At 45.3% G+C, this 19250-nt stretch overlaps 3 protein-coding genes and 1 non-coding gene across 4 annotated transcripts; 3 read left to right on the forward strand and 1 right to left on the reverse strand.

Annotated features, from left to right (window-relative positions):
* Positions 1-60: 60 nt before the first annotated feature.
* On the forward strand, positions 61-6787 carry LOC136490711 (protease Do-like 8, chloroplastic). The gene is made up of 13 exons (XM_066486910.1): positions 61-320; positions 775-899; positions 1051-1133; positions 1229-1327; positions 1472-1538; positions 1611-1686; positions 1777-1843; positions 2361-2578; positions 3657-3724; positions 5340-5419; positions 5979-6065; positions 6173-6280; positions 6388-6787. The coding sequence occupies exons 1-13, from the start codon at positions 178-180 to the stop codon at positions 6514-6516; spliced, it is 1350 nt and encodes a 449-aa protein (XP_066343007.1). The 5' UTR covers positions 61-177; the 3' UTR covers positions 6517-6787.
* A 1453-nt stretch (positions 6788-8240) lies between these two features.
* LOC136491142 (uncharacterized) lies at positions 8241-8971 on the forward strand. The gene has a single exon (XM_066487374.1). The coding sequence runs from the start codon at positions 8435-8437 to the stop codon at positions 8789-8791; it is 357 nt and encodes a 118-aa protein (XP_066343471.1). The 5' UTR covers positions 8241-8434; the 3' UTR covers positions 8792-8971.
* A 4162-nt stretch (positions 8972-13133) lies between these two features.
* TRNAL-CAG (transfer RNA leucine (anticodon CAG)) lies at positions 13134-13214 on the reverse strand. Its single transcript has one exon. It is a non-coding gene; the product is annotated as a tRNA-Leu (tRNA).
* A 92-nt stretch (positions 13215-13306) lies between these two features.
* LOC136493190 (ATPase GET3B-like) lies at positions 13307-17437 on the forward strand. The gene is made up of 11 exons (XM_066489243.1): positions 13307-13452; positions 13752-13960; positions 14043-14102; positions 14413-14511; positions 14976-15041; positions 15124-15192; positions 15284-15349; positions 16151-16213; positions 16301-16399; positions 16660-16794; positions 17035-17437. Exons 1-11 carry the CDS (start codon positions 13335-13337, stop codon positions 17170-17172), a joined length of 1122 nt encoding a protein of 373 aa, XP_066345340.1. The 5' UTR covers positions 13307-13334; the 3' UTR covers positions 17173-17437.
* The last annotated feature ends 1813 nt before the right edge of the window (positions 17438-19250 follow it).

Raw genomic sequence — 19250 nt, forward strand, 5'->3', positions numbered from 1 at the left:
CAAATAATCTCGGCCTAGAAGCCCATTGCAGCCCAGGATCAGCCACAGGTGCAAGCGGTGGGGCCGTGGAGGCAAGAGAACAGAGGTGCCAAACGCCGCCCTCCAGCTTCTATCCCTAAACTCCCACAGATTGCAGCTCGTGCGCCACACACGGACACGAATCCTCCCCCGCCTGGGATGCAGTGCCTACCCTGCGGACCGTCCACCAACGCTCCCGCTGCGCATGCCGCGGCCAGGAGCGTCAGCCGCCGGAGGGTTGTCGTCGAGGGCGTCGCCTCGGCAACCCACGACACTGACGACAGCGAGGAAGCGCCTCCAAGGTCTGACAACTTGTTTCCACCCACCAGGATGTTTTTTTTTTTCTTTTGGGCCAACAAGATTTTGATCGGCAGAATCAAGCAGTTCTGGGTTGCTACATACTTTGCTCGTGTTTGTACTTGGTGTTTGCATTCCAACTTTTAATTCTCATTCTTTTTGTTCGTCTCCGTGTAAAGTGTGCTGTGGGCTGTGCTGTACCACCTGGGATATACATATACTAGTTCCGTACTTAAGTTTGGCATCTGTTAAGTGGTTGTGGTTGCTACAAGATAAGAGCGTGTTCATGTTCTGTTATATTATATAATATATATATAATACTCGACATACCATTTCTACTTCTTCTCACTCTCTGCAGTTGCTAACGGTTTGCATAGACTTTAGTTTTATTATCATTTGATTTTACTTGTTAGCTGGTCACTGGATTCTTCTCTTTATTTTTGTTTCCGAATCTTCCAGGTCAATGAGGACAACATGTGATCTTGGTGCAATGTCAAGCAAAGCCTTATTGCTTGTGTCAAAGAGGAAGCTTATTGGTTTGTCAGCCTTTTGTCTTAGCTTATATTCTTCAAGGTACTTTCCAGGTTCGGACCAAGTGACATCGGTAATTTAGGTGTTCTTAGAAATACTCTCAGTACCTTTCACAGTGACCAGACAATTTCCTCTTTGCAATAGGTTGCTTTTTAATTGTCCATGGTATATGGTCTCTTTTAATTTGGCGTTTTCTTACTGCAGCACTTGCTTTGGGTGATACATCTGTCAAAATCGAGGATGTGACTCCCAAGATTTTTCCATCTGGGCCATTATTTCCAACTGAGGTCAGTGTTCAGTTGGACCTACTTGCTTGGTTTATCCTATAAGCTTGTTCTCAAGATATCTTTACACTTCTTTGGGTCATGCTCCTGAATGGCAGAAACGGATCGCAGAACTATTCGAAACAAATACTTACTCAGTCGTCAACATTTTTGATGCAACACTACGGCCACAGCTTAATGTTACTGGTGTTGTGGAGGTAAAGAATTACATGCTCTAAGTTCAGGCTCAAGAGTATTCTGTTCTCATCAGTATATTTTGCAGATAGCGTTTAATGACAGATTTTTAATAATATAAAGGTGTGAGAAGCACTTGATTGAGTGAAACTTTTCATTCATTTTAGATCCCTGAAGGAAATGGTTCTGGTGTAGTGTGGGATGATTCTGGACATATTGTTACAAATTATCATGGTATGTTGATCTGAGATGATCAAATTTCTACTGTATATGAGCATTACCTTACATCTTTTCTGTGCTTTACAGTTGTTGGCAGTGCTCTTTCAAAAAATCCGAAGCCTGGTGATGTTGTTGCACGTGTCAACATTCTTGCTGCCGAAGGGTAATACATTTTGATGAATTAAGTATGACGAAGATACCAGCATTCTTGTATATGCAAGCCAACTAATGGCCTATTGTATCTACTTGAAAGGATACAGAAAAATTTTGAAGGCAAATTGGTTGGTGCAGATCGTGCTAAAGATCTTGCTGTTCTTAAGGTAAGATGTATTTTGACTGATTCTGAGTCAAGTATCAGCACTTGATTCATAATGCCGTATATGAAGAATTGAAGATAGTCTACAATGTCAACATTTTTCTCGAACAGTCTTCAATGTCAACATAGTTCACCTTTGTCTCATTCCAATATATGTCATCATGATTGTTATTCATATTTGCATATCATCTCAGTCTTCTACATGCATCTCAATCTATTATTTTTATCACTAACCATTGAATTATCTGTCTAGTTACTTAGATTAATTACATGGCATATGGCATGGTCCAAGGAATGCCAATCTTAGAAAAGGTAGAAAGTGAAAAGAGGGTGGAATGCTTGATAGCCTTTATTGTCACTAGAAAATTTCATCTCATGTTTGCCAACCAATTTAATCAAAGTCTGTTTTTGGTATTCACCTGAGTGCAGTAGTTGTGTTTATTAACTTTCACTATCCTTTGCATTTGAAAAGGTCTTGTCAATCAGTTTCTTTTAGTACCTAATACATTGACATGTAATAGGTTGATGCTCCTACAGATCTCTTGAAGCCAATTAATGTGGGACAATCCTCGGCCCTAAGAGTTGGTCAGCAATGCTTAGCAATTGGAAATCCTTTTGGTTTTGACCATACTCTAACTGTCGGTGTTATCAGTGGTTTAAATCGAGATATTTTCAGTCAGGCTGGGGTGACAATTGGAGGTGGAATTCAAACAGATGCAGCTATTAACCCTGGTAACAGGTTTGTAGATATGGCTCAAAATGCTTTTCTACATTGATTATCTTATCCGAACGAAATTTTGCAGCTTAGGTTTCAGGCTTACTTTCGAAGATACTGTTAGCACCTAGCAGGGATGGAGCCAGGCTATTTTGATGTTGTCACTTCACAACAATGAGTTTTAAATACAAGGCTAAACTGTTGTTGATCTAAGAGAAAACAAGACCAATAATCATTCTTTTGAACACTAGTGACATCAATTGTTCTCTATTCTGGATTCACCTTAGCATTAATGGTTTTTTCTTAAGATCACCTAGCATTAATGCTTCTGTTGTACTGAACTTAGCACTTAGACAATCCTAAGAATATTTTGGCTAAGGAAATGTCATACAAAGTAGATTTTGACCCTTAATTTCTCTTACAATATGTTGTCAATTGTTGAGAGAATCAATATCATCTCATAGGCTAACTGTGGACCAAAATTTGTAAATTTTGATTTTTCCTTGATCAAAATATGATTGTCATTCTTGGACGGATGGAGTACCATATATGGTTTATACTTTATACTCGATACCACTTCAAACATTGTAGAATAGCGAGGATCGTTGCCGATTGTAAAAGTGCAAAATAGTGAATCAGATTTTACATCAGTGATCAGTATACAGACTATTAATTGGTACTTTATTTAAGTGACTAGCATCGAACATTATGATGCACGAATTTGGAGATAAATTTCTGCTCTAGCAGTTTGCATAATGATTATATCAGTGGTTAGCATGTTACTACTCTGGAACTTGGGATCACTATAGTCAAGTTGGGAGCCTGACAAGCTTTAATTGATAACCTGTTTTGAGTTAACTATTTCTCTGCACTCAGATGTTTAGCCTACTGCATTCATTATACAAGCTCGACCTTTATCCTATCCATACCCGATTACTTAAGTACATTGCAACTAGTGATTTACATACATTAGGTCTTGCTTTGTTAAGCATTTCTACTGTGTCATATCTTTTTCATTAAATATGATGCACTATGATTCCCTCAACTGAAAAGGTACTACAAAGCACTTTGCTAACCATGTATTTTATGAACCTCAATGCAGTGGTGGTCCTTTGCTTGACTCAAAGGGGCATATGATTGGTATTAATACAGCAATTTTCACACAGACTGGTAAGATTAATCCCATTTCTCAAAACAGTGCTAGCAAAACATATGATTCGATACCTCCATCCATAAAATAGTCCTTATGCTGAGATGTTGCTGCAGATGTTTCTGTTTTTTATGCATAAACAGCTACACATACCTCAACATCTATGCTATCTGGCCATCATCAGTGAAAAGTACACATGTAACAATATTTCACAAGTGTTGTTGTCATGATCTTAACTAGCTTATCGCTAAAGTTTAATAACTACATATATTTCTGATTCATTTTCTAGATTTCTTTGTTCATTGTATTATTGTGATGAGTGATGACATTTAGTGACTTCCTATATAGGATGGAATGCTGAGTTGGTGTTACTGTATTTAAAATCATTTCTTTAGTTTGGCATTGGCTTGCATCCTAGTCTCCTAGAGGCTAACCCCTTTGGATTGAAGGATTGGCACAGGATTTTTGGAGGATTCATCTTCCTAAGGAATTTTTTCCTATCTAGCCCTTTGGTTCACAGGAAAGTAAAGGAATAATTCCTTAGGATTGCATTCCTATGGCCTGATTCCAGAGGAAAATAAACATGAGGTCAGACCTCTTGGAAGCTTTCCTGGCGCGAAATCGGACTTGTCGCGCGCCTCGCTCTTTCTCGGTCATCTTCGTGCTCGCGCCAAAGACAAACGGCCGCCCCATCGCTGGCTCGCGCGGCGGTCGCCTGTCGTTGGCGCACCTGGCGGACGCCCCATCGCCGGCTCGCGCTGACGGCCGCGGCATCACCGCTGCACCGCTGCACGGGACAGCATGACGCCCTCCCCATCGCTAGCTATGTAGGGAGAGTACGGCCTGCCCCAACGCCGACCACGGAATCTGCCTGACCCCATCTCCGGCCATCTAGTCCATCGCTTGCAACCACAAACGCAGCGGGTCCATTCATCCGCGCGTTCCTCCGTCGTCCAGGTGCGCTATCTTTTCCCCATCTGCTTCCAAGTACGTTCCTTTTCCCTAACTGAGGATCGACATTTTAGTACTCAGATCCACCCAAAAGATTGCAGTAGTAGGCCTGAAAAAGGTGCAGGTTTGGGGCGCCCCTAAGCCTAATTAGCGTGCTGCTTCTATCTACCAAATTATCATGCGCACAGGACTGGCAAAGGCAAATCAAAGAATGTGTCAGTTCCTTCAACGCTGCTGCATATATGTATAAGCACTGTAACGGCAAGTTTGCTGTTTCGAATGCAATGGCTAGCTGTTCAAATCCAAACTGTTGTACAGAATTCCTTTGGTTTTCCTGTGGTGCTACCAAAGAGCTTCTCATTTATTTTCCTGCGTTTGGTAATCCTATAGGATTGAAGAAACATGGCACATCAATTCCTATGTTTTTCCTATCCCTACATTTTTCCTATCCTTCAATCCAAAGGGGGCCTAAGTTTTTACATGTCATTATTCTCTTTAAAATGGATTGGTAATAGTTTTATACTCTTTAGATCCTAGCTTCTGTACAGACCATAAGTTTATTTTATTCTGTTTGTGTTGTCCTGGTAGTGCATAAATCAGATTGCCTCATATCCAATATATGACTTAAGTTTATGCTTGTTTCAACAGTTAGTCTGAGATGTGACTGTTTCTTCGCTGTTTCAGGAACATCTGCTGGTGTTGGCTTTGCTATCCCATCATCAACTGTACTTAAAATCACTCCTCAGTTAATTCAGTTCGGAAAAGTATGTTGCATGGATGTCTTTCATTACCAACTTCATACTCCAAAGTTTTCTAAACAATGCCTTGAGAGAGATTTATCAATGAACTGTTACTGTTTAAGATGCTTTTATTAATTTTTTTTTAATTCCAGTTGTCCCTAGTATGTACGGTTAGCATAACATACTAACAGTAGATCAGATGCTCTGAACAAGCATGCAATTATTTGTAAGATATGGCGTTTTCCTTTTTTTTATGCAAGATATGGAAAATTTGCAGTAGGAGGTTAAGGTTCAGCTGATCAGGTTCTTTGAATGGTATATTAACCTTTTTTCAGTGAAAATGGAAGTTATTTTGGTCTCAGTTTGCCTAGCTAGGACTAACTATCCTTCCCTCGAGATCACGTCCACTATATATTTTGCTGTCTCTTGAAGGATTTTTTTTTCACAAAATTTATAGCACAGATAAGCAAATTGGGTTGCTTTTCTCATTTAATGTTACGCTTTGTTCAACTCTGATACATCTGTCTACGTTCTGTATTTTATTTTATCCTATCCTAAGTTAGGTTAACATTTCTTTCTTAAGGTTCGTCGTGCTGGCTTGAATGTGGACTTTGCTCCAGATCCAATTGCATATCAGCTTAATGTTCGCAACGGAGCTCTTATACTTAAGGTAAACTGAATCACTGGTACCCTTCTATTTTGTTATCCAAACAGGATGCTGTAGATGTTTGCCTGCACTTGCATCCCCATTTTTTCCTATCGGCTGTTCCTCCGTAGGTACCTCGGGGCAGTGCTGCAGCCAAAGCAGGTCTTGCTCCGACCGGCAGGGGTTTCGCTGGTAATATTGTTCTCGGTGATATCATCGTTGCCGTGGATGGCAAACCTGTGAGTTCCATTTTCATTAATGTGGTCGTCTTTGTGTAGGCATTTAAGAGATCCGGATAGTCTTTTGAACCTTGCTCGTGTTTCTTGTGTCGTCATTTCGGGAACAGGTTAAGGGCAAATCTGACCTGCTGAGGGTTCTGGATGACTATGGCGTCGGGGATCAGGTGACCTTGACAATCCGGCGAGGCTCTGAAACCCTTGAGGCAACCTTGCCTTTGGAAGAGGCAAACGTCTGATCAATTTCCGAGAAATAGAACACACATATTCCAAGCTGTCGCGGTGTAAGTTTATCGCACCGGCCAAGCTGTCCATGCCCCCAATTTCACTAGGAATATTCAGATATCCTTTTCGCTGTAGACATTCCCTGCACATGTATATGAGCATGAGCTGCACTTCCCGTGCTTGTTATTATCTTAAGATTATTGTTGAACCAGCCTGATGTTATCATGTTAGAGAACTCTCTGGAAGTCTGAGCTGTTGGTTGAATTTGTTATCGCCTGATTTCCATCAGTTCATCTCACCTGTTGGTTGGAATTGTTCTCATTTTCTTGGTTGGCAAGATCATGCGATGGTGTGCACGCGATCAGTCAGTGTTTTGTGGTGACCGCTCGTCCGCACCGGATGCAACGGAGAGAGAGCCCGTGGCCGAAGCCCCGCAGGCCGCAGCCGAGGTGACGTCGCGGTGCGTTAGCTCACGTCGCGCTCTGGCCCGGAGGTGGCGCGCCCGCGGAGGGCAAGGGCGTGCACGATGGTCGATGGTACGCCACGGCCGTCGCCCGGTCACGGTGGTGATTTAGGCGAATGGGCAGTGTGGATTCGCTCGTGCTTTTTGCTTCGCCGGCGCGCTTTAAGTTAAAACCGGACGAAGGGGATTACCCAGAGAAAGCGAAAGGGAGGAAGGAGAAGGCAAGAAGGGGAATGTCCCTGCGCGCGGCAACAGTGGCAGAGCCTCCCCCGCTGCTTTTCTCGCTGCGCGGCGTGGCAGTGGCTGGCGGGCGGGATTCGGCTTCCTGCTCGCTTTGGATCTTTGAACGGGGTAGCCCGTAGGCGAGCGAGCTTTGGCACCGGTCCCACCACCCCAGTCCAAGGCCGGCGGCACATGCACAGGAACGGCGGCACGGCACGCGACGTCGATGGGGAACAACTTAACGAGCCGGGGAGAGGAAGCAACGTACTACTAATCCATAAAGCAGGAAGCAGCATGAGCTCGCCTCGTTCTCTTTGTCCAGCACGGCGCACAGGAGCGCGTGTCCCCTCGGTCGTCCGCGCTCTCGGCGCTGCTAGCTCTCGCGGCAGGGGGAACGCCGCGCGCTAGCCTCGGCTCGGCTCGCCAGCCAGAGTACGCAGGTGCGAAAGGATTGGATGATCTGCGGTCGATGCATCCAAACCTAGAAAGACCAAAAGCGTACCGCTGGCTAGTGCCGGCCGCTTTGTTTTCCACCTGGAAGAATCTTCCAAAACAGCGTTCAACAGTAACCCCTCCCCCACAGTGGACAAGACCACAGTAATACGAGTAGTACGATACAGCCGCATGCACTCTACTCTCTTCTTTTCTTCGCGGGCACGCTCACCTGTATGCCTGTTCTTTTTCTCCTTGTTGTCGTACGTTCGTCAGTGCAAATCCTCCCGTAACTACGCAGTGATGTACTGATGTGTGTGCGATACACGAACGCTTTGTTTCTTTTAATTTTCACTTGTACTACTACTAGTACGTAGCAAGCTAGCCAGGCCACGCCCGGGGATTACGTACATAATGCCAATCTACTTCTACTACACCACCTCAAGTACGCAAAAAGCGACGTGTTGCCTTGTTGGGGGTGTCCCTCTCTTTGTCTCCTTTTGCTTTTGGACCACCGCGAGATCTCACGCTCGCTCTCAACCTCACCCGTCTCTGTTACAGATGCGGCCAGACGAGGACGAGGGGCCTCCTGCCTCCTATATCTACCGGAACAAAGGCGCACAAGCCGGGCATTGGCATTGCAAACCAGCAACAGACATGGCCGTCGCAGCTTCTGCTGCCCGCACGCTACTCCTGCCGCAAAGCTAATAAGCTTGGTAGTGGCATAGGCGCGTAGGCAGCGGGTGGTATCCACCCCCGGCCCGCCGGCTCTCATTGCAAGAGCGCGCGAGAGAGAGGGATCGGAGGAGAAGAGAATGAGACTCGTCGGCTTCGCGCTGGTGGCGGCGGCTCTTGTCCTCGCTGTTCTTCTGAGCTCCACCCCCGAGGTTTCTGCCGTCAGAGTCCCGGCGGCCCCTCTCGCGGACCAGACGAGCAGCAGCCGGCGTGGCGCCTCGTCATCATCACCGGCCGACGAGCAACCAAACAAAGCGGCGGGCGATAACGCCGCCCCCGGCGCCGATGCAAGCAGCGCCAGGCTCGACGCGTCCAGCTGGAAGGCCGCCGCGTCGTTCGGCGGCTCCTCCTCCCCTCCGTCGACGGTGTTCGACCCCGACAGGATGAGCAAGCGCCGCGTCCGGAGAGGCTCCGACCCCATACACAACAAGTGCTGATCATCCGGAGTACATCCGTGGCGTTCCAGTGCAATCGAAAGTGTCAATTCTCTTGCTTTGTTTTCGTCTCTCGATTTTTAATCTTCTCCTCTCGCGCTTTTTTTTTTCTCTTTATTTCTTTCGTTAGCACTTTTTCTTTTCTCTCTTTGAGGTTTGAGCTGCACGTTCTGCTACCTACTGTTCTAGGGTGCGAACGATTTTGTGCTACAGAAATACTTGTACAGAGATGCATGATCTTGCATGCCAATGAAAGGTGAATGTCGAATGGACACGCTGCCGCAGCTCGCGAGTGGAGATCCACGTACTACGTGTGTATGTAAACTTGTGTGTAACTCAGAGCTACTCACTTTGCACAATGTGTACTAATAAGTTCATCAGACACGATCGAGTTTCGACCCTGCCGGCCGGCTGCAACTCAGCTTGCCATGGTATGAACAATTTGATTTGATGACAGACAGTTCCGGTACCGTACGTCTTGTTGACTAGTTGAGACTTGAGAGTGACAGGGCCGGGGAAGCAAGCAAAAACCGGCCATGCTCCCGCGCGCGTCGTCGCGTGTTCTCGTTTCTCAACCAGGAGCAGTGCAGCACAACAGCAGGCCCGTTCCCCGTTGGGGGTCGATTCAGAGCGATGGTCGGCGCCGCAAAATCGGTAAGATCGGGACGGTGGGTTGCGGACAGTGCAGCCGGTTGTTCGCGGCCGCGGCGAGCGGCGACCGGCGAGTCAAGCGGTTGGCACTTGGCAGAGTGATGCGGTGGTGCGGAAGGAAGCGCGACGAGCCCTGTTGCTGTTGCATCGACCTTGTAGCCCATAGCCCCATAGGGAGTAGTCCGTGGAAAACGCTAACGGGCCACATGCCATAGCCCATGGCTGGCGATCTGTACAACCCATGCATGAGGAAGTTTTGAAATAACGCCATTTATGCATACACTCAACTCAAATTGTACTGCATACGCGCGTGTAGCGCAGTAGCAAAGCTTCGCGTTGCGCGGACTACGACGTGTCCGTCGTCTACGAGGCTTGTGTAGCTTCGGTGATTTCCAGAAGGACGTTTGAGGTGTATAGGTTGTAGCTTCTAGGTGTGTGCGTGTGTGTGGCGGTGTGAGTGTGTTGCGTAGAGTACAGATCCTACAACTTTATACACTAGAAGTCCAGGCTAAAAAAAATCAAATTGTACTGCATGTTGTTAATATTAAAAGGTTCTCCCACTCAAATTTTGTCCATCACTTCTTTCATGCTCTCGCGTGCAGCCGACCTGGGTTATATTCCAACTCTCCGGCGTCCTCAACGGATCAGCGACGTAGCTAGCTGACATCATGTTTCATCCGACATGGAGGAAAGATGAGGCCGAAAAACTCGGCGAGTAAAATGCATCTATGGTTCCTTAAATTATTACCTCCTTCCCATCTAGGTCCTCAAACTAAAAAAGCGACTATTTGGGTCCCTGAACTATTGTCATCATACACCAATGGTCCAAGACCTGCCACGTCCGCACACAGCATCCAAAGTGGTGGTGCCACAGTGGCAAGCTCGACGACGTGGCCATGCTATCTTCTAAAAAAACCTGCCTCCTCATTCGTCTGTTGCTCCCTCGTCCGCATGGCATGGCGCCTTGCCCCTCGCCCGCCTGGCGGCGGCACTTGCTCGTGCGCCCACCTGGCGGCTGCGGCATCCAGCCCGTGCTCGCTTGCCCACGCACAATCATGGAGATTGCTGCCGGCAGCACGGAGGTGGTAGCTGCGGGGACACGGCGACGGGCAGAGTGCCGCTGCCCGGGCACGCACGCCCCACGGCGTCCACGGCAAATCGTGAGCTCGAGCCCGGCGGTGGCACATCGTGAGCTCGCGCCCAGCGACCATGGCGAACGTGCCCGCGATGAGAGCCATCGGCGAACGTTACCTGCCCATCCTCACACAAGCACTCGATCTGCGAAATGCAAAGCAAAGATCGATCACATTAGTCAGGTCAGGTGACACCAGGATGCTAGCCAGATCAGGTGCAAGGTTGTGGTTCCTGGACAGAGCTTTCCTCATGTCGGAGACAACGGTGGCATCGTCCATGAACTTGACGCTGATATGCACCTCTCTCGCCACCTCACGGAGCTACAGCGTGATCTCCTTGTCACTCTCTCCGAGACCGACGACGCTGAAGGAGTCCGGGACGCAGTACGAGTGGGAATGCAGCTGCCTCCTCGTCCACTTGTCCATACCGCTGATGGTTGGGAGTCTTGGCTGGGCGTACTGGCCGGAGGCCATGACGACAGGGTCGAACACCTCTTCCGCGATGACCACCTCGCCGTCACAGTCAATCACCATGTCTCGACGAGCACCTCACCGTCCAGCGCATCATGCCATCGTCAGCTATGCGCCGCGCCGCCAGGCCGACGTGCAGGACCTTGGTGTTGAGCCTGACGACGTCGTTCATGAGCCCGAACGCATCACAGAAGTCCCTGATGTACCTGAGGTACTCGCCGTGACCCGGGTACCGGCGGCGGCGGCCGTTTCAACCAAGGCGGAGCCAATGGCTACTAACCAGGCATACCCGGTCACTCCTTGTTTCTCCAGGAAGAATCGGAACGTGAAGTCCCGATGCGAGTAGTTACCCGGGAACCTGCCCTTGTGCTCCTTGCTCAACGCCGGGATGGAGTCGGAACTCGGAAGTCGGAGAAGCCCATATGCTATCCCTAGGCACGTTGAGGCGGAGACGCCGCTGTGTGCACGCCGGCAGCGCCGACACCGAGAGGATCGCTGGTGTCGGTCTTCGGGTTGTATAGCCAATGCCCGCTGCTGCCGCTCTGCTCCATGACCGTGGCCCTCGCGGGCAGATACCAGCCCGGAGACGTCGGCGCCGACCACGCTTCCATGGTTGCAGCCTTGCAAGGGCGACAGCACCTTCGTGGCCCGCCCCGACGCCGCCCGGATGGAGAGGAGGGACTTGGGAGTGAGTAAGAGTACGTGGCAGGGTTTGTTTTAGAAGGTAGTATGGCCACGTCGTCCAGCTGTCACTCTGGCACTGCCACGTTAGATGTTAGTGCTGACATGGCAGGTTTTAGACCATTGGTGCATGGTGACAATAGTTCAGGGACCCAGATAGTCGCTTTTTTAGTTTGAGGACCCAGATAGGAAAACCCAAAAAATTAAGGACTCTGGGTGCATTTTACTCAAACTCGGCACTAGCGACTCACTCGTCGCTGTGGTCTCGCACATACATGGACAGTTCATAGTCCACCTTTTCCTGGATAATCTGGATCTTTTGTACACAACAGGCCTGTGGTGAGGTATCTGCAAGATATCAAAACAAACATGGACAATATCTTTTTTATGAATTACTACCCCTGTCCACAAAATAATGCAATTCTCGCATTTTGATGAGTCAAACAGTTTAAACTTTGACTAAAATTATATGAAAATGCACTATATATAATACTCATAGAACAAAATAAATATCAATAGATTAGTTATAGAATATATTTTTATAATGAATTTAGTTAGAGACATAAATGCTAATATTATTTACTATAAACTTGATCAAAGTTGAACTAATTTGACCGACACGTTTTCCATAATTACATTCTTTTAGGACAGAGGAAGTAATTGATAACGGGATATAGCAAGAAACAAATTCTCACCATAAATCAATAACATCCTAAGGATACATTTTCATATTATAGTAGCCAAAAAAGTTCTAGAAATTTGCAGCTTTGCATGTAACATCAGGAGCCTATCTTGCCTTAGCGAATGATGCAACAATGTGAAAGAAGCTATCGTTAGAACCAATTCTTGTTCCAATTCACCAACAAGCTTTAATAAACAAAATAAAGCTTACCATGATTTTGGTTGAGCAAGAATTGGAAGCCAACCAAGTAGACCCTACATTGCACTGTGTAATTTAAAAAAAAACAGCCATGGATAAATGGTTCTCGTCCTCATATATTTTTTTTATCTCCGTCCCAGCATATAATTGTTGTACGCTATCCATGTTTCATGTGCAACAAAAGAGGTAAAATGCGATAACACGGAAGACTATCTGGAATAACTTCTGTTGCACGATTTGCTATTGTTGGACTAAATCGCCATAAAGGCAAATAAAAACTGAGGCGATTAGACCATGAGCAGATAATAAAAAATGCTTCAAAATGGAGACACTTACAAAAAAATATTGTCAAGAATGATATATAAATGATTCAAAATCAGAATGAAAAAATAGGAAAACTTCAAAACCATTAGAAGATAATAAAAGTGCTTCAAAATGGAAACACTTAGAAATTAAAAAAATATATCGTCAAGAATGAGAAATGCTTCAAAATCAAAATGAAAAAAAAATAGAAAAAACTTCAAAATATTGTCAAGAATGGGATTCGAACCCATGCCCTTTCGGACCAGTACCTGAAACTGGCGCCTTAGACCAACTCGGCCATCTTGACCTATGTTTGTGTTTATACAATGATTATATATAACTTACAGTATAAGACATGACCTATGCGATTCCAATTGGACGCCAAAACGCGCAGAAGAAGGCCAGCAGAACCCTGCGCCGGAGCAAAATGGCGGCGCTTCTAAACCCTATGTACCGGCGACTCGCCGTCGTGGGCCGCCGCCGGATTTCTACACCGGCGGTAGAGAAGACCCTGCTGCCCCTCATGTATCACCTTAGCTTCCAGGGTTTGTCCTCTTGTTAATCCATTTCTCATTTAGCTTAAGCTAATGCGTGCGAATTTTTGGGTGCTTTAACCAGCCTTTTCTTTTGGCGATTTAGAGTCAGTGATCGTTGCTAATTCATGGTCTGTTCATGTTTTATTGTTCTGGAATGTTCTAAATCTTAGGATTTTGAGGGATCCCAACAATCTCGCTGCCCCCGATACTCCTGCTTCATATTTATTTGATTATTACTCACAACCTGAGATGCTCCCCTGAAGTAGAAAGGGAAACGCTGACTATGCTCTTGCTGAAATATTGTACAGAAAGACACAATTCTAGTTTGGTGGATGCGAGTGGAGGATTCGGCGAGATGCTTGCCTCTACACAGAGGTACTATGTCTTTGGAGGCAAAGGTGGTGTGGGGAAAACAAGCATGGCGGGGTCGCTTGCTGTGAAGTTTGCCAACCATGGTGAACCAACACTTATTGCATCGACGGAACCATCTCGGTCACTGGGTGATTTATTTGAACAAGTATCTGAAAGCCTCTGTCACCTTCTCGAAAAAACTGTCTCTTTAGTATCTTTGCTGAATGTCTTGCTTGTGCTGTTTATAGGACATGAGTGATGGCAAAACTGTACGCGTCGATGGATTTGACTCTCTTTTTGCAGTTGAGGTAGGATATGCTATGCTAGAGCTTTTGCCATTCTACTTCAAATTTTATTCTCTGTGCTATCATGATTAAGCAGGTGCTGCCCGGTTGGGAAATGAAAGCCTTGGATTGTATTTGGTGGTAGGTAACATGATAAAACAAACGCTTGGTTTTGTAAGAAATGGTCAAAGATCATCCAAATCATTTCACTCCTGGCTGGACAGCTCCCAAGGGCGACGATGCATTGTGTTTTCTTACGTTACAGATCTCTTTCTTGTCCTGCTGGCTTGGCTTTAACTATCTGTTACATTGTCCGCAACACATTCTTTTGCAGATTGGCCATCTGAAGTTAAAGGGAAAACCAGAAGATGTTGGATCTTTTATCAACAATGTACTTGGAAAGATGGGGCTTGGAACACATTCTGATATTATGGTATAAACTACCTAGAAATTTGCATTTCCCTTCTTCATTTTCTTTTGAATGGCCCTCCAATAAATTATTAATCTCCACACTAGGTGAATGCAGCAACTATAAAGTTCAAGCTATATTTCTTTGTTGACTAAGTGTATATTGATTGTTGCACTGATCTTCTTTTTATTGGTATTGTGACCTGAGATAAATGGAGATGCTTGAACTTTCCACGGGGCTATTAGCTTCATATCCTTGTTTTTGTTCTTTAGCACGTATCAACTTATCATTTCTTCAGCGTTGTAGTTTAGTGGTCAGTTGATCCAGCATGGCACTTACACTTTTGGTTTGATGCTGTCTAATGCCAAGGAGATTGTCCCAAATAAAGTATTTATTTGCTGTTGCTCAAGAAAAGAAGTTTTCTTTCTTTTAAATTCTTTATAGATCACATTACCTGTGCATGCATTTGTCCTTTGATGGTTGCAAAGTCTATGCTTAATGAGATTCTCGGTGGAATGCCCCCTGGACTTGAAGAAGCGTTTTTACTATCAGAGGTATCAATCGAAATTTACTTGCTTTACTGTTTGCTTATGCATTTTCCAAAATTACTCATCACTTGATGTGTATCCTTTGCAGCTGATAAAATCCATTGAAGTGCAAGGGCCCAATAAACTTAGGCGTATAGTGCTGGATGCTCCATCCACTGTTTGTCCCCTTCTCACCACAATAGTTCTAATCTGACTATGTTCTTCGTTTCATCCACTGACAGTTATTTGACCACATGCGTCTTGTATAGGGACATACACTTAAGCTTCTGTCAGCTTCTGATTGGATTGAAAAGTTCCTCGTTTTGAGCATCAAGGTGAGAGCTTTAATATATCTAGTTAGCTTACCTGTTTTTATTTCTATGATACCTTCATGAATTTCATTTGTATATGTTTAAGCTTGACACTTATTTTTCCTTGTGATATTATAAATTATTATGATATAGTGGCAAGGACGAGTGGTATCAGTAACGTGATTAGGGAGTTTCTACAATCATGCGCAGATGCACTTGAGATACTGTCACTGCGAAAATTGTCGCATGGTTTCAATTTGGAGTTTTGGACAGTGCGCCTCTTTGAGACTGTAGACTGTAACACCAAATTGTTTGTCTAGGTTCCCCTGTTATGAGTCCTTTTGACTCTATCGTGTTATGGAGTTAATGCTTTTAATTGTGCTTCACTGAATTTCTTTATCCGCATACTAGAGGGCAGTAAATTCCATGCAGCATGTGCTCCAAAAATCACAATACGCTTCAATATAGCATTTTGTAGTATACTTTTGTTGCAAATGCAGTTGGGGATATTTAATTGTTAAAGAGAGACAAAACAGATAGGGTGTACTAGGCATTAAAGGCTACAAGTTACATGCTTGTCTTATAATCCGTACTTTTCAGCTTGTCTTTTCAGCCGGAACAGTGTTTTTCTCTCACAACAAATCAGCGAACAGTACTTTTCAGCTTGTTTTTTCAAGCGAAGCGAACGGGGCCGTACAACAAAACTTCTGCAAGCTTGGAAATTTGTCTTGCTGCATTCTTCCCTTTGAGTTTTTCTAGAACCTTGGAATCTGTCTTTTGGTTATGCAAATGTGTGATGCATGGTGCTGCACATTTTTATTTCAGGGCATTAATGTCGCTTTGTCCATGCCATCCTCTGATATGTCTCTTAAGAACGTGCAAGTAATCGTAAGTGTGCAACAGTTTCCAGTTGATTTGTTTTAATGTGGGCTGAAAAGAAAACTGCGAGCTTATCATCTTCCTTGTTTCATCAAGTCTGCCAGGCTAGAGGAACTAAGGAAGCAGATTGCAAGAGTGCGTGAGATTTTGTTTGATCCACAATCAACAGAATTCATCATTGTGACAATTCCAACGGTAAAAGCTACCACAATTTTTGCAATGGCAGCAACATTTACTTATTTTATCTGTAGTGTTACCCTGTTGATATTTGGAGGCATGTTTATTATTGTATTCATAGACTTCCATGGGCAATAGAAATTATGCTGCTTGGTATATTAACAATCTGATTCAGAAGAAAGAAAGAAAGAAAAAAACCATCAACAGGTCATGGAAGTCATATAAGGTTAGCTGCAGATTAGGAGCCAGTTTAATCTTGTGGGTGCTTGTTTCCTCAGATGATGGCAGTTAGTGAGTCATCAAGATTTCACGCGTCATTAATGAAGGATGGTGTGGATGCAAGAAGGCTCATCGTAAATCAGGTGTTGCCACCATCTGCATCCGACTGCAGATTCTGTGCTGCAAAACGGAGGGTAAGCAAACTTCTGCTGTTCTGGCTACTCAGCGTTGCCCATGAGACCATGACTTGTAGCCACTTGGTTTGGACAGGATGGCTCCATGCACAAGTCTACTGTCTACTGCGTTTCAATGGATATTAGTGTAGCATATATTTTCATTATTTATTATCGAAGGCTTATTCACATCCCTTGTAGCCTTGCTTTCTGAATTTGGATCAGGATGCAGCTGTCTGAGTGCAAACCTTACAATTTCAGGAAGAAGCACGTGCCTTCCGTGCGATACTGGAGGACCATGAACTTGGCGGCCTGAAGCTGATCCAGGCTCAGCTCCTTGATATGGAGGTGAAAGGCGTCCCTGCACTCCGATTCCTCAGCGATTCAGTGTGGAAGTAGCGACGTACAAACCGTTGCCCGTATCTCACTAGCAAACGTGCCCTGCATAGTTCATTGCGTGGTAACGTGGTTACTTGGATCTGTCCGAGCTAATTATAATGAGTTAGCTATCTTTGATAGATTTAATGACGTGGTTAACCATATTTCAATTAGGTTGAATAAATTCTAAGGCCCATAAGAAATGTTAGGTGAAATAAAAGATTAGTCTCTATGAGAGGCTCCTAGTTGGGTTTCGGTGATTAATGACAATATAAGATTACTATGACTAACGTGTGTTTTACAGAGGCAATTAAGTTAGGTCATGGTAATGGAGATCGATTGGGACAATCAAAGAGGTCATGCCCCTACGATGGAAATCGTTTTCGGTTTTTAAAGGAAGGACGACAAGGTTAAGGACGACTAGTTCTAAGTGTCGATTGGAGTTGGAGTGACACTTAGAGTAGTATAGGACTTTGTTTTTTTCCTTTGGCCGTACTATTAAGGGGGGTATGAACAGGTAGCTTGATCCTAGTTGAGTCTAGTGAGTTAGGTGTGGTGCACACTTGTTAAAACTAGCTCTAGGTAGCTCCTATGAATGCCTAAGATCCTTTGGAGCAAACTTCATTCACATATGTTCGAGAGTTGGAAGTGAATGGAGGGTCAAATGCTGACCGGACGCTAGCCGCAGGGTCCGGTCAGTTCATTTGATCAGCAGTCTGCGTTCGGTGCGACCGGACGCTGAAGAGGTCAAGTGACCAGACGCTAAAAGGCAGCGTCCGGTCGACTCCAGTAAGGTTCTAGAGAAGGGAATCTGCGACCGGACGCGTCCGGTCAGTACTGACCGGACCCTGAGGGTTCAGCGTCCGGTCGAGTCCAGTAAGGTTCCAGTAAGGGTTTCATGCGACCGGACGCGTCCGGTCAGTGCTGACCGGACCCTGCCAGCGTTCGGTCAACTCATTTTTACTGGTTCGCGGGTTGAACTGACCGGAGCGTTCGGTCACCCCGCAGAAGCTCATAACGGTTCGTTTTTCAGGCTGCCTTATAAATAGAAGCTCCACTCGTGTGTGGAGTCACTTTTGCTCATTCCAACAGCTGAGAAACACGTTTGTGAATGCCAAGAAGAGCAAGGTCCTAGTGAGGCGATTGAGATTTGAGAATCCAAGAGAGTAGCCTCATTAGTGAATCAATAGTAGCCAAGTGTGCATCCATCTTCTCATTAGGCTTCGCGTGGTCAAGTGAGAGTTCGTGCTTGTTACTCTTGGTGATCGCCATCACCTAGACGGCTTGGTGGTGATTGGGAGCTTGGTGATCATCCGGCGGAGCTTGTGAGTGACCCAACTCAAGTTGTGAGCGGCTTTGGGTGATTCGTCGCGACAGAGTGTCGAAGAATCAACCCGTAGAGAACACTTGATCCTTGCGCGGATCAAGGGGGAGCAACACCCTTGCGCGGGTGCTCCAATGAGGACTAGTGGGGAGTGGCGACTCTCCGATACCTCGGCAAAACATCGCCTGCGTTCCTCTCTTTCTTTACTTTGAGCATTTACTTTGAGTATTTACTTTGTGCAATTCAATACTTGTCTTTACATTCATAGAATTGCCATGCTAGAGTAAGTTTGGAACATAGGTTGCAAGTCCTTTGTGCGTTAGTTTGATAGAAACACCTTTCTAGGCACAAGGGGTTAATTGGGCTATCCATAGGATTTAATTATTACAAAAAAATTTAGAATTAGTCCAATTCACATCCCCTCTTGGACATCTTGATCCTTTCAATGAGAAATGAAATGGAGATTGGCTTAAGGTGGCTATTATGTGCATCTCTTGTGAGGTTAAGAGAGGTGGAATATGTCTCCCTGTGCGCTGAGCTATGTGGAGCTAATGAAATTTTGAAGCTTAAGACTAATGAATTGTTGTCGGATCGGATGGAGAGATGGTAGAAGAATGGTGGAAGTAAAGAGATGGACAGGATGGGAGAGAGTGATAACGAGATAGACAGATCTTATCAGTACCACCAGCACACCAAGGATTATCCTGGCTTGACACTTTTGTTAGTATATTTGTTCTCTGAAATGCGAAGGGATAAGATGGAATGGACTCAGCAT

Source organism: Miscanthus floridulus, chromosome 11, assembly GCF_019320115.1.
Source record: "Miscanthus floridulus cultivar M001 chromosome 11, ASM1932011v1, whole genome shotgun sequence".
NCBI lineage: Eukaryota > Viridiplantae > Streptophyta > Magnoliopsida > Poales > Poaceae > Miscanthus > Miscanthus floridulus.

Excerpts from the sequence above, each read along its gene's own strand:
- LOC136493190 (XM_066489243.1), top strand. The coding sequence starts at position 13,335 with ATGGCGGCGCTTCTAAACCCTATGTACCGGCGACTCGCCGTCGTGGGC. Across the intron at positions 13,961-14,042 it reads TGGGTGATTTATTTGAACAA|GACATGAGTGATGGCAAAAC; the intron begins GTATCTGAAAGC and ends TGCTGTTTATAG. Across the intron at positions 15,042-15,123 it reads AAGCGTTTTTACTATCAGAG|CTGATAAAATCCATTGAAGT; the intron begins GTATCAATCGAA and ends TATCCTTTGCAG.
- LOC136491142 (XM_066487374.1), top strand. The coding sequence starts at position 8,435 with ATGAGACTCGTCGGCTTCGCGCTGGTGGCGGCGGCTCTTGTCCTCGCT.
- LOC136490711 (XM_066486910.1), top strand. The coding sequence starts at position 178 with ATGCAGTGCCTACCCTGCGGACCGTCCACCAACGCTCCCGCTGCGCAT. Across the intron at positions 1,539-1,610 it reads TATTGTTACAAATTATCATG|TTGTTGGCAGTGCTCTTTCA; the intron begins GTATGTTGATCT and ends TGTGCTTTACAG. Across the intron at positions 6,281-6,387 it reads TTGCCGTGGATGGCAAACCT|GTTAAGGGCAAATCTGACCT; the intron begins GTGAGTTCCATT and ends TTTCGGGAACAG.